This window comes from Xiphophorus couchianus, chromosome 15 (assembly GCF_001444195.1).
Source record: "Xiphophorus couchianus chromosome 15, X_couchianus-1.0, whole genome shotgun sequence".
In the NCBI taxonomy this organism is placed as follows: domain Eukaryota; kingdom Metazoa; phylum Chordata; class Actinopteri; order Cyprinodontiformes; family Poeciliidae; genus Xiphophorus; species Xiphophorus couchianus.
The window spans coordinates 11,031,831-11,056,119 of NC_040242.1; the positions used below are offsets into that span (position 1 = coordinate 11,031,831).

The 24,289-nt window shown below is 37.4% G+C and overlaps 2 protein-coding genes across 3 annotated transcripts; one reads left to right on the forward strand and one right to left on the reverse strand.

Moving 5' to 3' along the window:
• Positions 1-1,400: 1,400 nt before the first annotated feature.
• alkal2a (ALK and LTK ligand 2a) lies at positions 1,401-6,824 on the forward strand. Its single transcript, XM_028039667.1, has 6 exons — positions 1,401-2,223; positions 2,435-2,781; positions 2,921-2,974; positions 5,354-5,434; positions 5,555-5,637; positions 6,788-6,824. The coding sequence occupies exons 2-5, from the start codon at positions 2,508-2,510 to the stop codon at positions 5,617-5,619; spliced, it is 474 nt and encodes a 157-aa protein (XP_027895468.1). The 5' UTR covers positions 1,401-2,223; positions 2,435-2,507; the 3' UTR covers positions 5,620-5,637; positions 6,788-6,824.
• A 5,142-nt stretch (positions 6,825-11,966) lies between these two features.
• On the reverse strand, positions 11,967-23,366 carry acp1 (acid phosphatase 1). 2 transcript variants are annotated; one of them, XM_028041091.1, is made up of 6 exons: positions 23,258-23,366; positions 22,292-22,365; positions 21,467-21,580; positions 17,303-17,364; positions 16,470-16,575; positions 11,967-12,379 (listed from the first exon to the last, which is right to left on the reverse strand). In XM_028041091.1, exons 1-6 carry the CDS (start codon positions 23,298-23,300, stop codon positions 12,302-12,304), a joined length of 477 nt encoding a protein of 158 aa, XP_027896892.1. In that variant the 5' UTR covers positions 23,301-23,366; the 3' UTR covers positions 11,967-12,301. The 2 variants fall into 2 exon arrangements, with proteins under 2 accessions (XP_027896892.1, XP_027896891.1); XM_028041090.1 differs by lacking the exon at positions 21,467-21,580 and adding an exon at positions 21,646-21,759.
• Positions 23,367-24,289: the final 923 nt, after the last annotated feature.

Genomic DNA, 24,289 nt, shown 5'->3' on the forward strand with positions numbered 1-24,289 from the left:
ATTGGGTTTCTTTTTGTCTTTCTGGAAAGGTCGGACAACGTTTCCAGGTCTTGTGTCTCAAACATGTTTTTTCTTTATTTTGTATTTAAGTTTTTCCAAACCTCTCACCCTTCCTATGCTACACAGTGACTTCGGTGAGTGAGATCTGTTATGATGCAAGGCACACAGCTGACCGACAAAGCAGATGTGGATCCTGTGGTGTAATTTGATCTGATTGGTTTTCACAATAGTGCTTTGGTTATCCATTTGTATGTAAATATCTCATGAGTCAAATTTCCTCAAACATGCTGGCTCAGTGCACTGATGAGGATTTGCTAATGTGAACAGCATGAGTGTGTGCAGCAACTGCAGAATGACGCCCTCTGCTGAAACTGCTAATGTCGTCACTTATTTGTAAAAAAAAAAAAAATGTCTTAGGCCAAAATAAACAACAAATCTGTCTGTCTGTCTGTCTACCTACCTATCTGACGTGTTAACACAAATAGAGAATCAACCAATCACATGGCAGCAACTTACACCACTTAGGGACGTAAACATGACCTGATATGAGTTCTTCAGCAACTGTAGATCTACCAGAATATTCCAGAAGAACCATCTCACCAGTTTACAGAAAATTGTCATCGTTTAAACACCTCAGCTGATAGGATTTTCAGCTGTCAGAAAAAAATATAAATGCAGTCAGACCCCATTAACTCTTCGTACGCAAATCCCTGCTCTAAATCTGCTGATATGTGGTCATTGGAAAGCAAATATGTTCCTGCCTCAGTGGTTTTTCTCATGAGCCTTGAAATAGGTTTGACTACCGATTCCCAAAAGGACAGGGTCGAATCTGCTGATGACTGTGTGAATCAGCAAGGAAACCAGATATCACCTATATTTTGTCATCGTTTATTTTTAAAGAGTAACTCTCCTCTCGTCTGCCACTACACCTCTGGCCACCCTTTTAAAAACTTTGTACAGACGCCCTTAGCCAGGAATGCGTAAAAAAGCACAGTTCAGTAAAGAACTTCGGAGAATGGTGACAGTGCGCTGTCCTTTCAGCACCGAGAGTTTTGTTCGTTTAATCAAGGCGGCAAGGTCGTTTCCTCGCTGAACTTTGCAGGGAAATTACAAGACTATGTCCATAAAATACTGTTATCCGATTATGACAAAAAAAAAAAAAGCAAACTATGCGCCAGATATTTGGATTAGTTTCATAAAGATTCCAAGTAGCTCATGAGCTTTCTGTATCCTGCTTTCTCGTAGGCAGCGAAGTTGGGGTGAATGAATATTTCTTCTCAAAGTTATGTCTCCCCTTGCAGGTTTGTGAGATTTGAAGTAGTGGGCGTGGGAGCCACTCGCACGCCCCGACTTTTAAGAAAGCTGCTCCAGCCCCAGCAGCAGGCCAGTGCACACTAATCTCCAGCGAGGACGAACCTCGAAACATAGGCTTTGCTCTGTCGAGAAACCACCGGGAACGAACTAAAAAAAGAACAAAACAAAACAATCAATTTTCAAAGAATTGCCCCTAAAAGGTGCATAATTGCGTTTCAATTTTCCATGATGGATGTAAAGCGCGCAATGGCTCTAAATGAGGTTATGAGGATCCCAAGAAGCATGTGGCAGCATTTCCACTAAGATGTGCTGCATCTGCGCTGCACGCTGGGCTGATTGGAAATTTCAGTGGAAGTATTAGTGGGAGACAGACGCTTCCTGTAACCGCGTATATCGCACAGATAAATGGAGTAACGGAAAAGAGGAGAGGGAGGGGGGCCTCAGTAAACTTGACACAGCATTCAAGGGATGATCGGACAACTCGTGTTAACTCTCCTCTTCAGGTACCGTTTCCTATAATTACCACATAAATTTGTGGAGTAGTCCACAGGGGACAGTCCTCTCCCCCCGCCGTCGGGGAGATAGAATAAAAAGCGACTGGACGCATAAGAGGGGGCAAACTTGGAACTTGGAGCGCCACACGGGATAATATTAGATTCTTCTTCTTCTTTTTTGCGCGTTTTCTTTGCACGTCCGGCGCTTGGAGGGTGATCACCAGCCATCAGCGACCACACATATGACTTCCGTAGCTTTAACTCTACCCAAACAGGAACCGACTTTTTAAAAAGTGAACACTTACTGGGATCAGGACGGGAACGCAACAGAGAGAAAAAAAAAAAGTTACGCACATGTGCATCGTTTTGGCAGGACGCACCAGACGCAGTCAGAGCGTGAGAGAACTTTGAAAAGGTAATGACATTTTCACAACTAAAGCTGTATTTAAAAACATACTTATTAAAAAGTGTTAAGATTATCTTATGATTTTATTGTTGAATAACTAAGATGTTTGAGCTAACCGGACATTAAGTTGCATGGATATGTTAGGCTTCTACTTAAAAATATTATTCTGGTCATTTAAACGTGCCAATATTTAAAATTCGTCCTCAATCTCGTCCCTCAGGTCTCCAAAAAGAAAAGAGTTTACTTTTTTCCTCCTTGGGTCCACTTTCCACTTTCCTCACTACACTGGAGCTATGAGCGCACCGCGCAAACCCGTTGTTGTGGGACTGCTGCTATTGATGTGCGCTCTGACCGAGCACTGCGGCGAGAGCGCGCCCACCGCGGCGGCCGGCGGGGACGCGCCGCGAAGTTTGAGGCGGATGGTGGAGATCATGAAGCACGTGGGGGATAACCGGGGCAGACACCCAACAAGAACGGAAGCCCCGCTGACGCCGCGGGCGGTGGACAGCGCGTCGGTAGAACAGAGGGACTTCCGCGGCAAGACGGACAAAGGGAACCAGGCTCTGGGTGAGTGGCAGGTCGATGACCCTCAAATAAATCACTGACAATAGCATGGCGTAAAACATTTTTTTGTGCTGGTGTTAACCAAGATATCCTTCATTTAATTATTGTGTAACCTTTTCTCTCCTTTTCTCTCCTCCCGCAGTTTTAACCCCCACAGATTATAAAATGAAAGAGAGAATAATTAAATATTTCACAGGTAAGAACCTGTTAAAATGTTCCTCTTTTCTAAGATGTGTTTTCAGTTTGAGTCTGATATTTTTCCCACTGAGGCACTGAAGTGGTCTATGGCAAGCTATTTGTGCCCATTATTGCACTTCCTGTTTTAGTTCAGCCAAAAATATGTATTAAAATAAAACTTCCGGTTTGCTCACTACTGCTGCCCCCCAACAGCAGGGGCGCCTTTAGGGGGGGAAAGTTATGACAACAAGGGGCCCTCCACAATTTTTTATTTTCTTTTCTTTTTTTGTTCATAGAAATTTAAAAAAATGGGGCCCTGTCAATTACAAAATTAATTATATTGTGTTTTCTGAAATTGTTTTTAGCAGTAAAAACTAAATGTTACCCCTCCCAGATCCAAAAGCGCACATTTGCCCTTAACTCCCCCCTGGATCTACATGAAATGGTTCGTTCCTGCTTGGAGCGCTTGACGGTGAAGGTGTTCAGCAGCAGTCAGTAGAAGACAAGAACGACGGTGGCAGTTGCTATGCTGCCAAGAAAAATACTAAAGTCAGGTTTTCAAAAAAATAGAGAGACAGGGAGAGAAAAAGGTAAAAGTGTCAATTTGTAACCCAGTTTTTCTCCGAGAGGTGGGTAGACTGTATGAGATTATCATCCATTCAGCATAGTTAGCTTTAGTGGGACTATTGTGAAATGTTAATGAATTAAGGAAAGAAATTACCAACATATTCATATATTGAACTTGTCCCTGTACCTTTTACCACACTTAACATATGAATCAGTCAGCAACACTTCTAGCCCACGTCCCTCCTGTCCTGCCCTCTCCTAAGAGAAATTAAAGCTGCAGTATTTAACTTTTATAAAACTTTTTTTTTACATGTTAAAACTGTCATTATGTTGTGACAGTATGGCATGAGAGAAAAGATGTGAAAAATCTATCACCTCTGCCTTCTCCCAGTACTGTCTAGAAACAGCTAATCAGAGACAGGAGAGTTTTAGTGCTGTCAATCACAATCTCATGTGGCTGCTCATCCCTATGCTGCAGCTAACAGCCTGTTGTGAATGCTCAGTCTAGTTAGCATAGCTACCAATGACAGCAGATAAACATTTTTCCTGTAATGATAAGTTGTTTTTCCACCATTTGCACATTTAGCAGTGAGTGAACGAGGTTGATTGACAGCGCTAATACCCTCCTACTGGTTCTGATTGGTTGTTTTGGTCAGAACATTGCATTCCTTTAGCCAGTAATAGTAGCTCAGGTGGAGAAGATTGATTGTTTTCATTTTCACATATTATCTGACATGGTGACAGCTTTAACAAATATGGAGAAGACATATTTTTTATTAAAGTTGTACACTGCAGCTTGAAAAAATACAACTACATAGCATTTTTTGAGAAATCTGGATTGCTTCATGTATATTTTGCATGTTGCTTTTGACTGTTGCTGGTGGGGAGAGACATTTCAAAAAGCTAAAACTAATAGAAAAAAATTAAGCAACCAACTTCCATATTGTATGTGGACTGTTGCATGTAAAATTCATGAGCAGTAAACATTGTGCTTGTTATCAGTATTGGACCAAAGAAAGCAAGGCAGTTACAAGCCTTTAAAATTGTGATGCTTTTGATGGGTCAGATAGACTCAAGAAATTGTAACAGCAGCTGCGTGGGGGGGCCCAATCAAATTTTTTTGTCATGAGGCCCAAGATTCCGTTCCATTGAGCTGCTTAATGTAAAAAGTGGCGTTCATTGATTGGATGACATTGTTCTCTGCTGCTAAGAAGTAAAAGAAATACCATTGTCACTTTTCCTGCCGCTCATTAAATGATGTTAATTGATGTGCTGCATGACATAAAACAAAGCTTCCAATGACTTGGTAAAATGATGTTTTTTTGCTGCTCAGCAACTCATCAAGCTTGTTTTCTTGTATTGCTGGTCATATGGAGTCATTTAAACTTCATCTGACTTGTGTAAAATACAGCAATCTGGCTACTTAAACTGCAATTTTTATATAATGCAGTTAGCCAGTTTGAAAAAGGTGCTAATATTTGGCCCTAATAGCTTGCCATACAATGCTCCACCTTTAGTTATGAAGTGATAGAGAACAGAATATCTGGAGTTTTAGTGTTTTTGTGGATAAACTTACATTTAATGTCTAATTAAAAACAGAACGCAGAACTGATCCTGCTTAGGATGTTTTTAAATTATATATTTCTTAGTTTCATATTTTCTAAAACTTGCACACCACAAATCCACCAATTTGAATGTTAGCTTATACTTTTTATCCTACACAAAATGCATAGTTTCTAAAGTTGGACTAAAGCCACAAAGCAGATGTTGATGAAGATGAATGCAAACATTAGAAATGTGTACAAAGACCCTGTTTCTCCTTCTCCGTCAGGTCCACTCGTGTTCAGCTCCAAGTGCAGGAAGAACGCGTACAGACTTTACCACCACACCAGAGACTGCACGTTACCTGCATGTAAGCCATGATTGCCCTGGACCTTGTGCACCAGGAGGGAAAGCTATCACCATCCAACATCAGCACACTGCATGAAAAGAAAACAATTCAGTCTTTCTCTTTGTGTTTTCTCTTTCTCAGACTTCAAAAGATGTGCGCGACTTCTCACACGGCTTGCAGGCAGCCCGCAGTGCACAGAGGGGTAGCGCGTGCACACTCAAAAGGTACTACAATGCTTCTACTCACACACACAGCGAGCCTATGGTATAAGCTAATGAAGTCACTGCTGCTTGAGGCGATCAAGCCTCCAGTAGTAAAAAGATCTGAAAACCTAACTTTTGTAGTTACAGCTACAAGAAAACGTAAAAAAAAAAAAAAAACAATCAGAGAGGAAGGTATTTGTAGCTTGACAGATAATGTTGCAATCAAAATTTTATGTCAGTAGTTAAATCACTTTGTTGCTTTTGTCTGTGCAACTGCAAAGCAATCAATAATTGACAAATAGCCTTTCCTGCTCAACTTTTCTGAAGTGCATTGAAACATTACACTCTGAAAACTGTCTGAACAAATGTCTACAAGTCTACAAGACTTTGCCTCCACAATATGTTTACTGCTATTAAATTTGTAAATAAATAACCTGAATTGGAATTTGCTATGCTAATTAAAAGTCTGTTCAACTGATTATTGGTCCATCTTTAAAACAAGGACTTTGCACAATACAGGAAAACGATCAAAATGTTGTGTTGTAATTTTTTCTCTAAAATGCTCCTCAAAACTTTTGATCACTGGTGTTTACATTCACATCTGGTCAGACTATTTATGGAAAAGAAGCACAACAGTTCTCTACAGTAACACAGCAAATCCCTCTGTTATAAATGAACACTAACACTAACGATATAATTCCCAGTTATTCTGAGCTAAAAATCCTCTTAGTATTTAGTGCTAAAATGGTTTAAAACAAACTCAAGAACTTGCCAAAGAAGAATGGATCTAAGCAAGTTAGGTTTTTGCATGCAGGCCTTTACCATGCAGTGGAGCATTCCTAAAACTGAGGGTTTTTCTCATAAGTGAGGTGCTTCCCACCACTCTGCCAAACACTCGTAAACAGCAAATGATCATAATCAGGCGTAACTCATAAAACTCAGCATGAATTGGACCTGAGTTCAGAGTGTAGATCATGTTGCTCAAGAAACACTCAGATATTTGCTCGTAGTGTTAACATGCTGGCTGTATCAACACACACAGACCCTTGTAGTGGCACAGTGAGAGCTTCAGCTCTGTTACAAATCAAGTTTCCTCATTTATTATTTGTGACTGTTTCATAGCGTTGCTTGACGGAAAGCCATGCTGACATTTGCCTTTTCTGTTTTGCAGGTTGAAGTCAAACATGTGTGCTTCAGAAGAAAAGATACAAAAAAAATACTTTGGTGAAAAAGTGCCTTGGACAGTGAGAGGGAAGCTTAAATCTGACCGGCCTGTCTGACTTTAGGCACAGCGTTTTGCTTCACTCGCGTCCCTTCTGCTGAGGTGAAAATTGCTGCCAATCACCACTTTGGCTGGGCCTCAACGGTTAGCTGTCATTACACAGGAGGATCGAGGCAAGGAAAACACAGAGCAGGTGAAGAGTGAAGAGAAGAGGAGCTGGCAAAGACAAGCAAAGTGGGGGCTTTTCTTCCACTGCACTGGATTTCAAAAGGATGTTGCTTAAACAAATAATAAGAAACAAGAATCACTTTCCTTTTGAGACATTTTGCCCTTGTTGAGTGTTTTAGGTTGACATTGACCCTTCTACTGCTCTATCACGATCTAAAAACAGAAGTTCTCGCTGACCCCCAGCTGGTGACAGAGTAGTCACCCACTTGTGCTCAGAATGAACTGTCATTAAATTATTGCAAGAACATTTTTCTGAAAGACCAAAAACACAAGTGGTGGCTTTAAGCCATAGCCAACCTGTGGATAGACTAACCCTGGGTACTGCGTGGTAAAGACCATGTTTATGTATTTTACTCGTCAAATGGCTTAGTGGTACATAAATCATAGGTCATGATCTGTCTACCCAGGAGTGTAATGTATATACGGTAAATACAACCATAGGAAGAATCCACCATTAAAGAGCGTGGCTGGCCTTTAGCACAAAGGTGTTATATATGTAAAAGTGTATATCTATATATATTTAAAAATGAGATATATTTAAATAAATTATGAGATTGTTACAAAATAATTTGTCTTTGTTGTCCTGTGCTGTATTTCCTCTCGCGTTCCCATCTTAAAATGAGGAATGCTGCCTGAGTGAGCGCATGACTGGACTGAGCCCTGGGACAGCTGATCCAGTGAAATTCCCAAGTACCTTTTGTTTCAGACGGAGATGCTAAAAAAGTTCAAACTCAAATGAGAGTTGTGGATTTTTTCTTTCTTTCTTGTTTCGTTTGAAATAGTGTTGCAAAATCAGTTTTATGTGATCACTTTCCAGGTTGAGAGTAAGGATATTCTTCCATGTTTTATTGCATTGACACTGTAAAACAACAGATTTCTGTAAAGGGTTGCTAACTTACTCACTGAGTACCCTTTATATGCAGTGGTTTGAAAAACTAAGTACACCAATTATCATTATTCTTGTTAGCAGTAGTAGTAATATATTTTGCTGTGAAAGACCAACACAAAGTATCAAATACTTCAGAAGTGTTGGGAGAATGATAAAATAAATTTAAATCTGAATGGTGTGGCATGGATTTGTATTCTGCCCCCTTACTTTGAAAGCCCTACATAAAATTCCCTGCAAGAGGGAGAATATTCATTACGTGATACTTGAAATACTAATTTGTTTTTGTTGAATTAGACCTCAACAACCTGTAGTGGCACCTGTAATTTTTGTTGATGCCAACAAAAATCTGAAACGTAAGAACACTGTGGCAGTTAAGTCATCTTTTGTTAAATGTTGTAATGTTTTCTAAAGTTTGACTCAACATGTTCTCATTTAATACTTTCTTAAAGACCATCTTTAATAATGAAACATGTTTTAGTGGGTATAATATTGATTCTAGTAAGTATATTTTATTTCATTTTATAAAGAAAGAAAACAAAGTTGCATTTGGCTTCACAACAGTGGTGGAAGAAATAATAATTAAATCACATCCCAAAGACAAAACTACCACATACCCTCCAAACTAATTATTTAGACTTAAACTTATTTGAAGATCCTGATCCTGACAAAACAGCCAACTGGCTTTGGCAAGACTTTAGATATTCGATTTATGATTGATTTGATATATTTGGGGGTATTCACACACATCCATACTAGCAGACAGCCATGCTGGAGCAGACTGACAGAGGCAAAGTTGCCATTCACAGGTGCCACCAGTACCTCTGGCCACAATCAGCAAGCAAGGCATCTTGCCCAAAGACATGATAGAGAGGACGGTATCGAACCAGCAACCCACAGATTGAGAGAAACTCATATCACCCATGTGTATTCTTTCACTTACACTGAAGTGTGTGGTTGTAAAGTGACAAAATATTTTAAAAAGTTTCAAGGGTGAGATAAAGACTGCAAAAACCAGACATTTTATGCCCTTAAATGTTGGTTGAGCCTACAGATGTTCTGCAGTAGAAATGATGGCGCAGAGATGGAAATGTTTTCCATGCTAACACAGTCATCTAACATGCTGTCAACAGTTGTCAGAGAAAAAAATCTTTTAAACAAAGTTATATCCTTTGTGAAATGGAAACATAAGCACCTGTGGCAGTTTTAGGCTCATTTTGATGAGGTGTTCTTGATGTTAATTAATTTCCTCCAACAGCTTTTGGATGGAGTCTGCTGTTTTTTACAACACCTGGCTGGTGCAGCATAAGGTTATTTGGCTCCCCTTGAACTAATATGCTGTATGTATCAGTCTCGAGGGTGTCCACCATTTTTTAGAAATGCCTTGATTTTTTTTTCCCCACACTGATTGGGAATTGTGCTAGTGTCAAAATTAACATAAAAAAAGAATTTGATTAGAAAGTAAATTTTACATTTGATCTTCAAGATGAACAGGACATTGACTCTAATATGTATAATTTGACAGATGCATGAACATCTCAGGTATTTCTGGTTCTAAATCTTTCAATGGATGGAGTCTGTCCAGGAAGCAGCTGGTTCATCTTTCCTTCAACCCCACGCCCGTATGATTTACATCTGTTTCCCCATCTCCACCTGTGATGAAATCATAAGTTTACCATGAGGAGGCTGATAGGTCATTTGTGTCGGTAGTGGGAAGATACAGCTTGTGGGAGTAACACCAACCCTGACGAATAAGCAGTGACTGACAAAAAACTGAATAATTTCATGACAGTTAATGACAATGATTAATTTTCTTCTTTAATATTTAAGAAATTTCAAAAACCTAGCTTGGATTAAAGGAGCATAATACAAGACAAAAAAATTGTAGCCGTAATTACATATATGGACAATATGGCCCACATCCCAGGGCACTACAATCTAAATATAGCCACTTGCAAAACAGAATATCAAAGATTTGCTTGCCAAACCCCATTCTTAACTTTAGGGTTTTAGGTGATGATATCCTACCATTTGCAATACCATTAACTCTTCTGCAAGAAGGCTTTCCACAAGGTTTAGAAATGGCTTTATGGGAATTTTGTTTACCATTATTCCAGAAAATCTTTTGGAAGGTCAGACACTAATGTTGGACAAGAAGATCTACCTCACAGCCATTGCTCTACTTCATCTCAAAGGTCTCATCAGATCTGGGAAGCAGCTCCACACCAAACTGCTTCTCATGTGCATTGGTGCACATTGATGCTGGAACAAGAGTAAGCTATCATCTAACTGTTCCCACAAAGTTGGGAGCATTCAAAGGTTCAAAATGTCTTGGCATGTTGAGGAATTACCAGATCCTTTCACTAAAACCAAGGAGTGAAGCCAAACTGCTGAAAAACAGCCCTGCATCAGTCGCCACAACATTATACTTTACACTTAACATAATGCAGTCAGACTAGTGCTGATTTCCTAGCAACTGCCAAACCCAGGCTTGTCTATTGGATAGCCATGCTTTATCACTAAAGAGAACTGAAGTGACAACCTGCTTTACACCACTACATCTGACACCTTTCATTGAATTTGGTGATGTGAGGTTTGGATCAAGCTTTCCAGGCTCCGTTCTTAAGTTAAATGTAAAGCCGCATGAAGATGGGAGGTGCGTTGCTGACTGGAGAAAGTTGGCAACCTCCAACTACCATGGACCTCAGCATCACCTCACCTCGTTTACCACAAACAGTTAACTGTTAAATATGTAATAGTGGAAAAATGTCAGTATTAGACTTGCTGCTCAGGAAGCATCTTATACCATGCTGGAGTTTACTGATCTCCTGAAAGCGACCCCTTGTTTCACAAATTTTGTAGCAGTAGCAGAAGGGAAATTGGGTGAGCAACAACAGGCAGAAAGGCCAGTGCTCAATAGTTGATTTGCATTTGCATGGCTCCCAGCAACTTCTTTTAAATATGAAAGCCTCACCTAGGCCCAAGGGGAGGAGGGTGATAGAGAAACACGGACACACACAGTTTTTGACAATTCTTCGCAGTTCCCTACAATTTCCCATTCTGACAAAAACTCTTGCCGATAGCCCTCAATCTCTAAGCGCATAGCAGCGCTAGGTGTCAATAGCTGTCGAAAATCCCTCATTTCTTGCAGTGATCCATGTCTCAGAGCTGGATTTTATACTATTGCGGCCACATGTGTCTTAGGGACACCCACATTCAATGATTCTGATGGTTAACAATTTTAAGAAAGGCCTGTACTGAATAAGACTTGAATGCTGAATCAAAATTATTTGGTGATTCACAAAGTTTGTATTTTTTCACATTTACCTCCCTTAAAGGTAGGATGTTACGTATTTTTCAGGTTCATATAGCCATTTTTTAGCTATGCTATATTAGATTTTTCTGAAAATACTGTTTGTCAAAAACAGCTTCAACAAAATTTGATTTTGCATCATAGCCATATCTGACTCCTTCAATATGACTTCTTCAAATTAGCCTCCATCTCTTTAAGAACTGTATCCAACAATTCCCCCTCAGCATGTCAATGCAACAATATTTCTCCATACTGTTAACTGATTCCAATTAAAGCCATTCGTAGGAGCGTTGGACTTAGAAGTAGTTTGTATGATAAACTCAGCCGAAGCACAGTTCCAACAGGTGTTTGCTAATTGCTGCTGCCGCTAGTCTATGGGAGCCATGTGGGCATGGCGTGTGAGAAAGGTTCTTTATGAGGCAGAAGCTTAATTGGATCTACAGCCGCAAGAAAGAGCTTTGGGTAAATAGCCAGTGCACTGCATCAACCTACGCTAAGGAACCCAAATGGCTACCACACGAGATTCAAAATGTTCTCAAACATTCACAAAAGAATCAAAGCTACACTTCATGTATGTCTTTTAAGAGGGAATAACATTACAACATATAAAGCTCAAACGCTGATTTTCCATAATACCCCTCTGAAAGAATTTCAATACTTTTCCCTTCTCATTTTTCAAAAATTTTATAAATACACCACCCTTTTCTCCACCCATTTTTATTGAGGCTTTAACAAAACTACATTTAACCTTTTGTGGAAATTTACACATGTAAAGAAGATGGATTTGTGAACAAATGAAACACCTTTTCAATTAGATTGATTCACTTTAATGATCAAAGTAAACCAGAAGAATCAGCACTGCTCTAAATGTCACTGGTAAGACATCTACAATACTGTAGCATAGCACTGTAATGATCTCTGACATTTATGGTACAGTTATATTGATAAGTGCTTTTGTGGCAACCAAGATGCATCAGGTTGGTTGATTATGCAGGTTCTTCTCTGAGATTTAAATGTGGTTCAGGGTGAGATCTTGTTAGGAGTTCTTCTCCAGGAAAGCTTTGCAGCAGCGTAGGCACTGTTCATACACATTTTCAAAGTCTGCATCGCTTCCCTGAGGGATAAAACACAAGACAAGCTTCAGTAAATAACACATTATTAAATGATGACTTGCATTGGGTTGAGAGATAAAAATGGACAAACACACTCTTATGAATGTAAAGGGGGAAAATGTGAAATGACAGCAACCTTTTCAGCTAAAACATTGTTTTCCCCTCTTACTGAGTACCAAATTAAAGCAAAGCAGATGCCAAGAGGTTTACTGAATGGTAAAACCCACACTCAAATTCAGACACATTAATACTTTTCCAACATAAAGCCAAAAAAGACTTTAGTGTTTCTGAAACTCTGGCCTCTTCAGTTCTTGAGGGTTTTGGCACATACCTTGTTTTTTTTGTTTGTTTGTTTTGTTCTTTAAAACAATTCCACTCCAGAAAAACAGGAAATATTTATAATATTTGATACACTCTCTGAACTTGTTTTTAAATCTCAACTACTGAGATTCAAACATATATTTGTTAAAGTAAATGTCTTCATTCACCTTAAACATTTTGTCACATAAAAACCACAAACAAACATACTTTACTGTGAGTTTTGCATTACATCAATATAAGGTTACACATAACTGTAACATGGAGAAAAAAATAATGAATGGATATCATAATTTTTACGAATACAAATGGTGTCCACTTGAATTTAGCACCAAATGTACAACCTCGATCAATGCTTCCAAATAATATGTACACATTCATATATTAATGTGTGCATGATTGCTCTTATATATATATATATATATATATATACACTGTAGTTCCTATTCTAAATAAATAATAAAGGATTATTTTATTGTATTCTGAAAGAACTGCAACTGCAGCGAAAGGTGGTTTTAAAACATTTTGACTTGGAGGGCCTAAATGCAAATACATGTTAACTTGTAAAAAAAACAAAACAAATCAAAACAAAGTGTTACTGTTATTTTACTTCACAACTATTAAAATTGTGTTTGTCTCTTACATACTATCTCAATAGAACACATTTAGGTTTGTGTTTATGACGTGCTAAAATGTGAAAAAAAGTTCAAGGAGTATGAATACATCTGCAATGTGAAGTTGCTCAGCTGGGAGAATTTTACTATAAACTATAGGCGGTGTCACATATGGATATTTATGATGGATGTTAGAAGAAAAACTCAGACCACAAATATTTGAACTGATTTGGGTGTAGTTGCTAGATCGTTTCTGAATAAGGCTATCTGCTTATCTGACAAAACACCAGATTATAGAACACTATAAAATTTTGTAAACCTAGTACGCAATCTGTTGAGGAGTAGAACAAAACTGGCCCAATTTGGATAATAAACAGCAAAAAGGAGGAAATGATGCATTCTGTAAGGCTGCAAAGCTTATCCTCATCCCTCCTGCAGAGAATAAAGCAACACATGTCTCCATTTATTTTGACACAGCAACACTGATTGTCTACCTGCTCATTTTGTGGTCATCAAATGGGTTGTTGGCGGCGGTCCACAACCAAAGTGGTGTTAAATATTCAAAGAAAAACCACAAAGCATATCAGAAGCTCTGGTAAGTAGAGCTAGAAAGCCCCTGAATGCTGTGCAATAAAGTGAGACATCTAAACCACGCCTAATATAACTATCCACACTTATATATTAACTGTTGAGCCACAATGTGTTCCTCCGGCCACAACCCTAACAACACTCTTCTGTACGTTTTATTTAGGGCTGGTGTTCCAAGAAGAATAACTCAGCCAATGAAAACAGGAAGAAACAGATCATATACAGCCAACAGAAATCTGCAGCACTTCTTTCTTCAAGACCATACATGACATTAGTTAGTTATTTTGAGATTATTCTAAATACTTTCAGGAAACATAAGATTTGCCAATCTTCGGTGATATGTCATGAATGTAAATCAGTGTGTTATCAATGTATTGTGTGCTCTGAAACCTTCCACTACTTCTGCCTTTTTTCATCCACAACCCTCAAGAAAGATAAAAAGGAGCCAAGAAACCCAGTCCAAATTCTCTGGCTGGGCTTCCGACTGCTGAGTATGAAAAGAACAAAAGAGACGAGCCAGCCACGGAGCGTGGAAAGCCAAACCAATCGGAAAATAAAAGAAAAGAAAAAAAACAGACGAAAAGTAGACTTTTGTTGCAGTCCAAGTAATTACAGTTCGGTTAAAAAAAGCCACTGCAATGAGCACAGGTCTGGAAAGGCTGTGAAACATGTTTTTTGGAGCTAGTAACTGATCTGTTTTATTAACGCAATCTGCACTGTTTTGCTTTGGAGCTGATTACTGCAAGAAACGTGCTTCAAAAAGATCGAATGTCTCCCTCTGGACTCTGAATTCTCTCTAGAACTACCACATGCACCTGAACATGGCAAAGTTCATCCAAAGACAAAATACTAACAAAAATACTACCCAAAATGTTGTTAGATAACAAAAACATTAAAAAGAAGCAGCCCGTAAAGGACAAGCTGATCAACATCATCAGCTATGCATTTTAAGTTCAGGCAATCTGTTTTATCAGTTTTGTACGTGGAGGAATATGGTGCACATGATTCCTCTTGATATTTCTATCCACCAACATTTGGGGAAAACCTGAGAAAAACTGTTTTTTACAGAGAAAAGTGGGAAGTAAAATGTATAAAATTCAATAAGAGAGGATGTGACTGATTAATAAAGACGTATGAACCGTATTAGTTCTGTTGCTTTGTTTGCAGACATTTGAAGGTAAAAATGTACAGAGATAAGAAAAACAGGCCTGCAGCTAAAGTGAATAATAACAAATAAAGATGTCTGTCTTATGGGTAAAAGAGCTGAAAGCATTCAACTAAAAGTTTTAAATTCTTGGCGATGTGACACGTTGCTTCACTATCTCCAAATAATGTTCTTTTCTCATGATGCCCTCTATTTCGTCTATTTTGCAGAGACAAGTTTTCTGTCAGGTCTTGTTATTTCTATAAATTGGTTGAGTGCTAATAGAGATATTGTGTTTGAGTAAAGAAAGGCTAAAAAAGGGTAATGTCATATGCATGATGGTATTTAAGCAAACATTAGGAAGGTTGCAGTGATCTTTATCAGAGATTTTAGGAATATTCAAATAATTAGAAACAATAACAGCTGTGTTCAATCTAACCTCACTCAATAACTGTAGTCACGCAACCCACGAAATTCCCTAAATTAAAAAGTATTTTGTAAGTTGACTCAAAATCAAAGTGCCTTGTTGAGAGGCTGTTTTAGAATAAAAGCAAAACGTTTTATCCTAAATCATCAGAACTACATTATTTTAGAGTGACAGTTTGTGCCTCCATACTAACAACCATTATCTTTTGGACGTTTGAAGAGAAAGGGCCTTTACAAAAGCTTTGGGGGAATTGAACAGGAATCCATCCTGTCAAAATAAGAACTTTTAATCCTTTTTCAACTGTGACCACTTTGGCAGTAAGCTTCATTCACCCATGACAGTGTTTTATCAAGATTGAGCTAGAAAACTATTTTCTCATGAACATGCAGCCAAAACAATTATTCCACTGGATTATAATGTCTGCAAACAAAGACTATTGCACATGTATGTCAATTTAAAAATTATTCAGAGATAGTAAATGCTAGAATGTAATAATCCAGTTGTAAAAATTTCACATCAATGTAGGCAAAGATCAAGTACCCATGTCATGTAAAATGAATCGTTTTTCCACACTTGTTTATTGAATGTGAAGTTTCCAAACTGCTAGGTTATATTTTAATTCTATAGGATTACAGATATTTTCAGTGGTCCGTTTAAGACACGCTTTCAACACAGAACTAGGCTGGCATTATCTTGCAGAAATAACTAAAAGTTTCTTAGCCAGGTTGATTATTAAGTTATATAAATCTACACAGTGAATGATGACTGTTTCAGTTTATACTATACTAAAAAAAAAAAAAAAGTCAATGCAGCAATACAATGTGAGGAAAACCACACTCATATTCACTTTAGAAATAATTTATTTTAAGCGGCCGTGTTCATGACACAACCACATCAAATTTAGGATCTATTTAATACTCAGAAATCTTGAAAATAAACACAGCACATGTCATTTTGTTTTAAAATTGAGCAAGGGAAAACAATTTTCCTTAAATACTTACATAATATGGGTCTTTGATGATCCGCTGGTTCTGAGGATCATATGAACCGAGAAGCTCGATCTTTGCAGTGGAGGTTTTCACAGACTTGGCCTTCTTGTTCAAGTCACTGTGAAGGACAAAAAAAAGAAACTCATTTGAAGCAGAGATGAATAATTCTAAAGGTTTCAGCATACAGCTTCCTTATAATAAACATCCATGTGGTTAATCTTGCCTGAAATCCTTATACAAATTTTGCAGTTTATGTCATGGCAAACCTCTGTGCAAAAGTTAAGAGAAAGTAATGTGCAAAAAAAAAAAAAAAACAAACAATCAACACATCTCTACTACTTTAGAATGTCAAATCTAAAGCAGTACAAACAATTAATGAACTCTTTGTCAGGCAACAAAAATATGTGGGAGGAAGGAGGAAGAAAAAAATGGTTAAAGAGCAAAGACGAGGCATCCAAAGAACTCAGTAAGCAGCTTACAGATCAGATCTGCCATAGGCATGTGATCTCAAAATGATCCCTAAACGTTCAAAGTAGCAAAAAAAAATATCCCTCCCTATGACCTTTCAGAAGAGCTTAAGAAAGGCCATTGCTCATTAAAGGGAGGCATTGACCGGGGAGTGAGTTATAGCTCAAAGCTACCAACGTTTCTTTTTTTTTTTTACGTGAATGTGAATGAGCAGCATAGATTCTCAATGCAACACAAGTCCATTCTGAGGGAGTGTTTTCTCACCAAGACGAGACACTTAAAACATGACCTGATGTTTTCAGTGCCTGCGTGTCGTCAAGCTGCGATCGACACTCGAAAGGGAAAATAAACTATGGTGCGAGTTGGAATAACCGTACCTCAGGTTGCTCTCGTCCATGCAGAGTATGTATTCAAAGGTCATGAAGTCATCTTTGGTCACCTGGAAGTGGGATAGAAAAGCAGAAAAAGGCAAATATTAGTTTTGCCTCTTAGTTGAAACACAGTAAGGTGAGCAGAGGCTCCCGCTGGGCCTTCGGAGAGAGGGGAGAATCCTCAGCAGAAACTATCAATTATTCTTAAGCAAAAACTTCTTTCTTTCATCCATACTTCATAATATATATATATAAAAAAAACAAGAATAAATAACTTATACTTTAATTACAGAAATTCAGTGATTTACACAGAAGCAACAGTTGTAAGTAACCAACTCTATTCAGCAAATTCATGTTTACATTTTATTGTGCATCCAATTATTATTGGCTAAACCTCCACAATAACTTAGTCAAGAAACTTGGGCTAATTTTTAAACACAGATTACAAAACAAATCCCGCATATACATTGCTGTGAAAAAGGATTTGCTTCATTACATATTTGTGCTTTTGTTCCCCCAGGCATAAAAATTGTCTCTGTAACACTTTCTAGGCGTTACTCACTTTGTTTTTGATCTCGAATTACTGTAGATCAATGTATGATGATACTTTATGTCAGACAATTTCAATATCTTGATTGCATGGGTCTGGCAGTAATTATTTTCAGGATGTGCTTAAATAGCAAAGAAAGGAAATAGCAAATGAGAAACAGGTGAAAAATAAATATTTTCTTTTAGACAATGTTACTCATGTAGGAGGAAATTGTTATAACTGAATATTCCAATAAAATAATATTCTCACTCTCCTAAACCTCTTCCTCACACATGGTGGTAATGTGTGCCTGTTGAGCTGTGAGCTCAAAGCTGACCTGGCGCTCTCACAGTTTAAATGAAGCAGTGATAATCCGCCATTTAAGAAAGAAAGTTCTCTTTACAAGCCTTATGGGGATCTTTTACTGATTTGAGTGGAAAAAATGTGAGTGAGCATGGAGGATCTTATTGAAAATAAGGAGTAAGTGGAGTAAGACATAAGTTTCAAACCTCTAGATAAAACTCCTGATGAAGCTATGCTGAGATGGTACTGCTCTGTGTAAAAATAAACCAGTTTTCCTTTTAATTTGAAGGTACTACTTTCTGCTTAACTGTTAGCGCAAAGGCAGCATAACAGCAACAAAAGACAGAAGTTAAGTTGTAACAGAGCTCATAAAAATGTATTTTTTATTAGACCCCCTGTGATAGGCAAAGGTTGTTTATGTTTATGATTTAAATAAATACATGTTTTAAATATTCTGTGTAACTAAAACAGTGCATTTGGTTAATAATATGACAAAGTTAAATATATTTTCAGTTGTTAATGTTTACATCTGTCATAGTGTAGATTTTAGGTTACATATGCCTAGCTCTTACAGTGCAACTGAGCGTTATTTGACATCAAACCCAAAAATTCATCAGTATAGAGTCATCCTGCATTCAGTGGGGTGTGCTACATGCAATATTCAGCTACATACAGTATTGTAATTAGATATTTTCCTGATATTACACAGGATTTGATGTGAAAATAAGCTAACTAGAGCTGTGATCTGTGGCTAACAGAAAATGGCCTTTGATGTTTGTAAAAGTCTCTAAAAGCCTGTAAGATAAAGAAGTTACTTGCATCACAAAAAGATGATGTGATGCAATTTTGTTACAAAAATAAAATATTTTATTTCAGGGCTTCTCTAACCATTTTTAGCAGAGGTACCAATACATCTCTTTATCTGGAGCTGCTAAATCCTTCCTGCTAAGGATAAATATTTCTATTTAATTTTAGACATTTTTCTACCATAGTATAAATAGAACCTCCCACCAACAGATGGTTTAATGATAAAAACTAATATTTGGTCAAAAATATATTTGTACTCTTGGTCGTGGTGGGGAGGAATCGACTCCAAAAAAATATATTTGTCCAACATCAAAACTTAAAAGATGATAAGCAAAATTAATGTGATTACAGGAGGATCATGGTATTTTGGCAAAAGTTGCTCATTCCTCTAATGTTGACACAATGATAACATATTTACGAGGACGGAATCAAAATTTCAGCTCTCCTAAATCTATAGCCTTGCTGGTTTTTTGATAAGAGAAAAACATTCCACAGTACTTGTTGTAGATGTCATCTGAGAATGTTTGTCTCGTAAAAAAAAAAAAAAACCCTCTTGTTTATTTGGGGATGCAATGGTCTGCAGGCAATATCCCAATTGGTCAATTTGCTTATTTGGACATAAGCCTTACCAGAAGTTGAGCTAAGTGGCATGGTGGGAGCAAAGAGAAGTGAGAGAAATAGGAAGAAAAGACTGATAAAGGAAAAAGGGAAAAAGCTTGTCGGAGCTCATTGTGTGGATTTGGTTGAGTTTAAGCCAGAGGTCTAGCCTTCTGATTTAAGCAGATTAAATGTGAGCCTGACTGAATGGGTTTATTGTGAGACAACGCAAGAGATCTCAGGCAAAGGGTCAGACACCAGAGATGTCTCACGAAAGAAGACGGAAAAGAGTGTTATAAGGTGATGGAAGATGGGGATGAGCCAGCATCACATAAAGCTTAAAGTCCTAAGATAGAGAAGTATATGACTGATTCCTAACTTCTGCTAAAATCTGCTAAAAAAGGATGAAGCTATGATGGGAACGACTACATTTCATTAATTCTGCAGATATGAACATATTGAACAACATTTTAGCATGTCAATACGATTTGTATTTTTATAAAGATTATTTTTATTGCAAAAGAAAATAAATAAAACCCAAATAAAGAAGTTGAGTTAAACTGAATTGTTTTCCTTCATAAATAATGTTGCAGTAGTTTACTTTTTTAATAAAATGCCATAAAATGCATTTTCCCCCCTGACAATTTCTTTTCTGTTTTTATAATGTTATAACATTTATACATTTTACAACAAACAACATTATCTATTAGAGGTAATCAATGCAAACACAAAACATGCACTTTAAAAATGAGAATTTCATTTATAAAGAAGGAAAAAAATGCAAACCAAAATGATGCCATTTGAAAAAGCAGTTACCATCTAAAGTTAATACCTGGTCATGTCAGCCAATAAGTATTTTAAGGTCTTGACTGCAAAGTAGATTTAAATAAGCCACATCCCATCACAACCATGAATAGCCTATTAAAATTTATATTATAGCATCTCAGTCTGGTCAACTTTTTGACTTTTACCAGGCCACTCCAAAAACTTTTGTTATTCATTTTTAAAGCATTATTTTGTGTGCTTTGTATGACCATCTCACTGAATTACTAAGCTCATAAACCAATGGCTGGACATTCCCCTTCAGAATTGTCAAAAGTCTTCTGGGTCTTTAAGCAAAAAGTCAACCCCGAGCCATAAATCTTCCACCATATTTGATTATTGGTGGTAAGCTCTTTTTCAAAAAATGTTTGTTAATTTCATGCCAGATATGTGCATGATGTGCATCATCAACTCATAGTCTATTTTTCAAAAGTTTGCAGATGTGGATCTCCCCATGGATTTCTTACACAGAGACCATTTCACCCTAGTCTCCTTTCTGAATTATGAACACTGACTTCAGCTGAAGCAAATGAAGCCTAAAATGTTTTAGTATTCCTCGATCAGTATGTTGATGCATTTTTGCAGTAATTCTGGTCAGCCAGACACTCTTCTGTATGTTTACAGCTCTACATTTTCTCCATTTGTGGGAAACTGGACAGTGATTGACTGGAATCCAAAAGCAATAGAAATTGTATTTTAGCAAATTCCTGACCGATATGTCAGATGTCACTTTCTATGTTTCTCTTCAATTCCTACATTTCTTCAGATTAGAATATGACATGTTGCTGTCTGATTTTAACCAAAAAATGTGTTTGATCACTGCTGATTCATGACTTAACAAGGTCATCATAGTTTCAAACAGGTCAGGTGTGCTTGGATGCTATTTTTCACTTAGAGCCGCAGTAGGTAATTTTTAAAAACGTATTTTTAACATATTTGAACTATCATCATGTCCTCAAGGTATAACATGACATACACAATTTTAAAAAAAAGAAAAAACAATCTGTAGCTCTGCTGATTGCTCCTAATGTTACAGGAAAATGGCAAACAACAGAAAATTGTGAGAAAACACACTAATGAGGTGAGTGGCGCCACGGATCATCCAGTTGTACCTGTCGAGCCCTATGGCTTGTCTCAATGCCATGCTTCCTCAGGCAAGCCAGACCACGGGTGTCCGGTGAGCTGCCTGTATTCCAGTCAGATGTGGCACCACTGTCTATGACCCACTGCAAGAACAGAGCACAGAAAGAGGCCGCTAGCTACCGCTACGTGTGGAAGAGCGTGGTCGTACCTGCCTGGCCACATGACTCATGGGCACGCCATGTCTCTTCATGCAGGCTTGACCGCGGTGGTCTGGAGTGTTTCCAATTTCATAGGTGGAGGTGGCAGCACTGTCTATCCTCCACTAGGCAAATCAGGGCATGGAGAGTAACAATAGATCAGAACTGGGTCATAATGTCAAATGAGTAGAAGTTGAAGATGGTTTAGAATTTGGTGTTTTAAATATCTATAAGGATCATTGATTCTTTTTTTACTGTACGTGTACGTATTTAGTTAAATACGTACACTAAAAGTGTAGAAAATTTCTAATAACATCTTTAAATGATTTATTATACAGAATACTTACTGTATTGTGGCATTTAATAAAAACATGATGTCAATACTTCTTAAAGCTTTCAAAAGGTATCTACATCTTCAATAAAATATGATTTTGGAGACAGTTAAAGCATCTGCAAACACTGTGGAGCTGAATATAGTTTGCACACTGTAATAACTATAGCCAAATTACCAAAATATTTTAATATATTCCTTACTACATTTGCAAAAGCAAAAACAAAACAACATTAAAAGATGGATGTTTTACACTTTCTTTTTTTTTAACAGCTGAAAATTTTTTCACAGTCTGTAATGTATCAATAAAATGCAGATGACTTTACCTTATCAACCACTCCAGAATCTGTTGCCATTTTCCTAAACACAGCTTCCGCAATGGGAGACCTGCAAATATTCCCTGTTTAAAATCACAAGAGTATTAATAGGATGTTTCAATTCTTTAATATCCTAATTACATTATCTTAAAGAGTGAAGTGTGAGTTGATCAAAACTTTGATTAACCCAATCCCATTTTCTGGCATCTTATGAAATATTAACCAGAAAACTATTGTTCAGTTCAATTTTAACCTGTTTTAATCTGGTGTGATAAAGGTTTATTGGGGGAAAAAAGCAGTCCAGTTAGTTATAAAAATACACAAACTTAATGATCAACAAAATGCATATATCTTTAAGGCACCCACTCCTCCTCAAACGAAAGTGTACAAATATCAAACAATCAAACGAACAAATATGGGGTAATTATAGAAATTAGGAGCTAAAATGCTGGAGCATTATACTCGGCTTGTGTAAGTCATGCACAGCAGCGCGACGTCCCGTAAGTGGAATGCAGAATGCTTGCAAGTCAATGTTGATTTCCCAAAATAGGTTTTGTTAAACTAATTTACTGCACGAGTTTGGACGTGGCACTAAATGAGTTTTATGAAAAACTGCAGATTAATATGTCAACTTAATTAAGGTTCATAGTGGCAATAAAAACGGTGAAACCAAAACTAAAATGTCAATCCGGTTTACTGTCTCCAAGACATTGTAAACCGGACTGACTTAAGTTCAGAATGTAGTTATAACATTAAAACATGTTTTATGAGTAAAGGGTCTTTCATTTATGCTTTATGGCCCCGAAGAGCAACTTTAATGACAGTACCGGGAAGACAAGCTAGCTGGAAATCTGACGCTAACTCGGTTTAAGAAACAAACTGGTGAACCAATGAAACCATAAGAACTTGCATGTATTCTATATGTGGTGTTTGATTTAAACATTGTTGCGGATAGGTTATAAAAGACGCTCTTACCCAGGCAAACGAACAGAACTGACTTCGAACCGGTGGCCGCCATGTTGCTGTGGACTCTCCTCAATTACGTCACAGTGGGTGACCAGCTTCTGCCTGAGCAAAAATAAGCTCTCAACTGAAAACACAAAATCACAAAAAAATGAAATCTCTTTTATTTTGTATGGGGGGAGAGGGTTGTTAATTGTGTATTTTGGTGGTAACCACGTGTGTTTTAAATGAAAAACAAAGAAATAAATGTAGAAAAAAAAGACTGAAAAAGAATCATGACTTAATGTTGTGCTTGCCTGAAGATTTAAAGACAATACAATTCTGGCCCATTCTGCATTCTGGCCTGCAATAAATTCAAGATGCAGTGTGAAGGTATAAGGTTTAGCTTTTGTAATAGTTTTTTTAATAGTTATTATCTAGACAATGACTACTTTTCACTTTTTCCCCTTATTTTTTGCCCAATCATTTCAGTCAGTGTCTTGACTGTATTTATGTTTATGGTTCTGACCATATGGTACTGTTTCAGAAAGTATGAGGCATCCACACAATACAGCATTTCAAATTAGAACTGGTTTAAAACTTGCAGGGAAGTATTTGAACCTGAGCTAGAATGATAAAATGTGCCAAAACATAATTGGTAGATATAGTGATAGAAATTAAATTTTTTACAAATGAAAATCTGAAAAGTGTCTATATATTCAGTGCCCCTTAAACTAACACCCCTAAATAAAATAAATGCCTTCAAATGACACTCAATAAAGAAACCTAGTCACATTTACTTTAATGTAATGTAGTTCAATATAAATGTAGTTGTTTTTCAAACATTTCAGAAGTTTGTTAAGGCATTGTGGATGAACAAAAAGCATCATGAAGAGAAAAGAACATAGCATGTAGTTTGGGAAAGAACTTGGGACAAAGTTTAAACCAGGGTTAGATCATAAAATAGTAGCCTAACATGTCATAAAAACATTAATAATGCTAAAAACAATTAAAAGGAGGCATGGCATCTGGAACGGACATCAATTTCTTGGTGAAAGTTCCTGA

Bases quoted from the DNA above. Each gene is read 5' to 3' on its own strand.
- alkal2a (XM_028039667.1), top strand. From the start codon at position 2,508: ATGAGCGCACCGCGCAAACCCGTTGTTGTGGGACTGCTGCTATTGATG. The intron at 2,975-5,353 runs GTAAGAACCTGT...CTTCTCCGTCAG, and splicing joins AATAATTAAATATTTCACAG to GTCCACTCGTGTTCAGCTCC. The intron at 5,435-5,554 runs GTAAGCCATGAT...TCTCTTTCTCAG, and splicing joins AGACTGCACGTTACCTGCAT to ACTTCAAAAGATGTGCGCGA.
- acp1 (XM_028041091.1), bottom strand. From the start codon at position 23,300: ATGGCGGCCACCGGTTCGAAGTCAGTTCTGTTCGTTTGCCTGG. The intron at 16,576-17,302 runs GTACGGTTATTC...TGTCCTTCACAG, and splicing joins ATGGACGAGAGCAACCTGAG to TGACTTGAACAAGAAGGCCA. The intron at 12,380-16,469 runs GTAAGTATTTAA...TTTATCCCTCAG, and splicing joins TCATCAAAGACCCATATTAT to GGAAGCGATGCAGACTTTGA.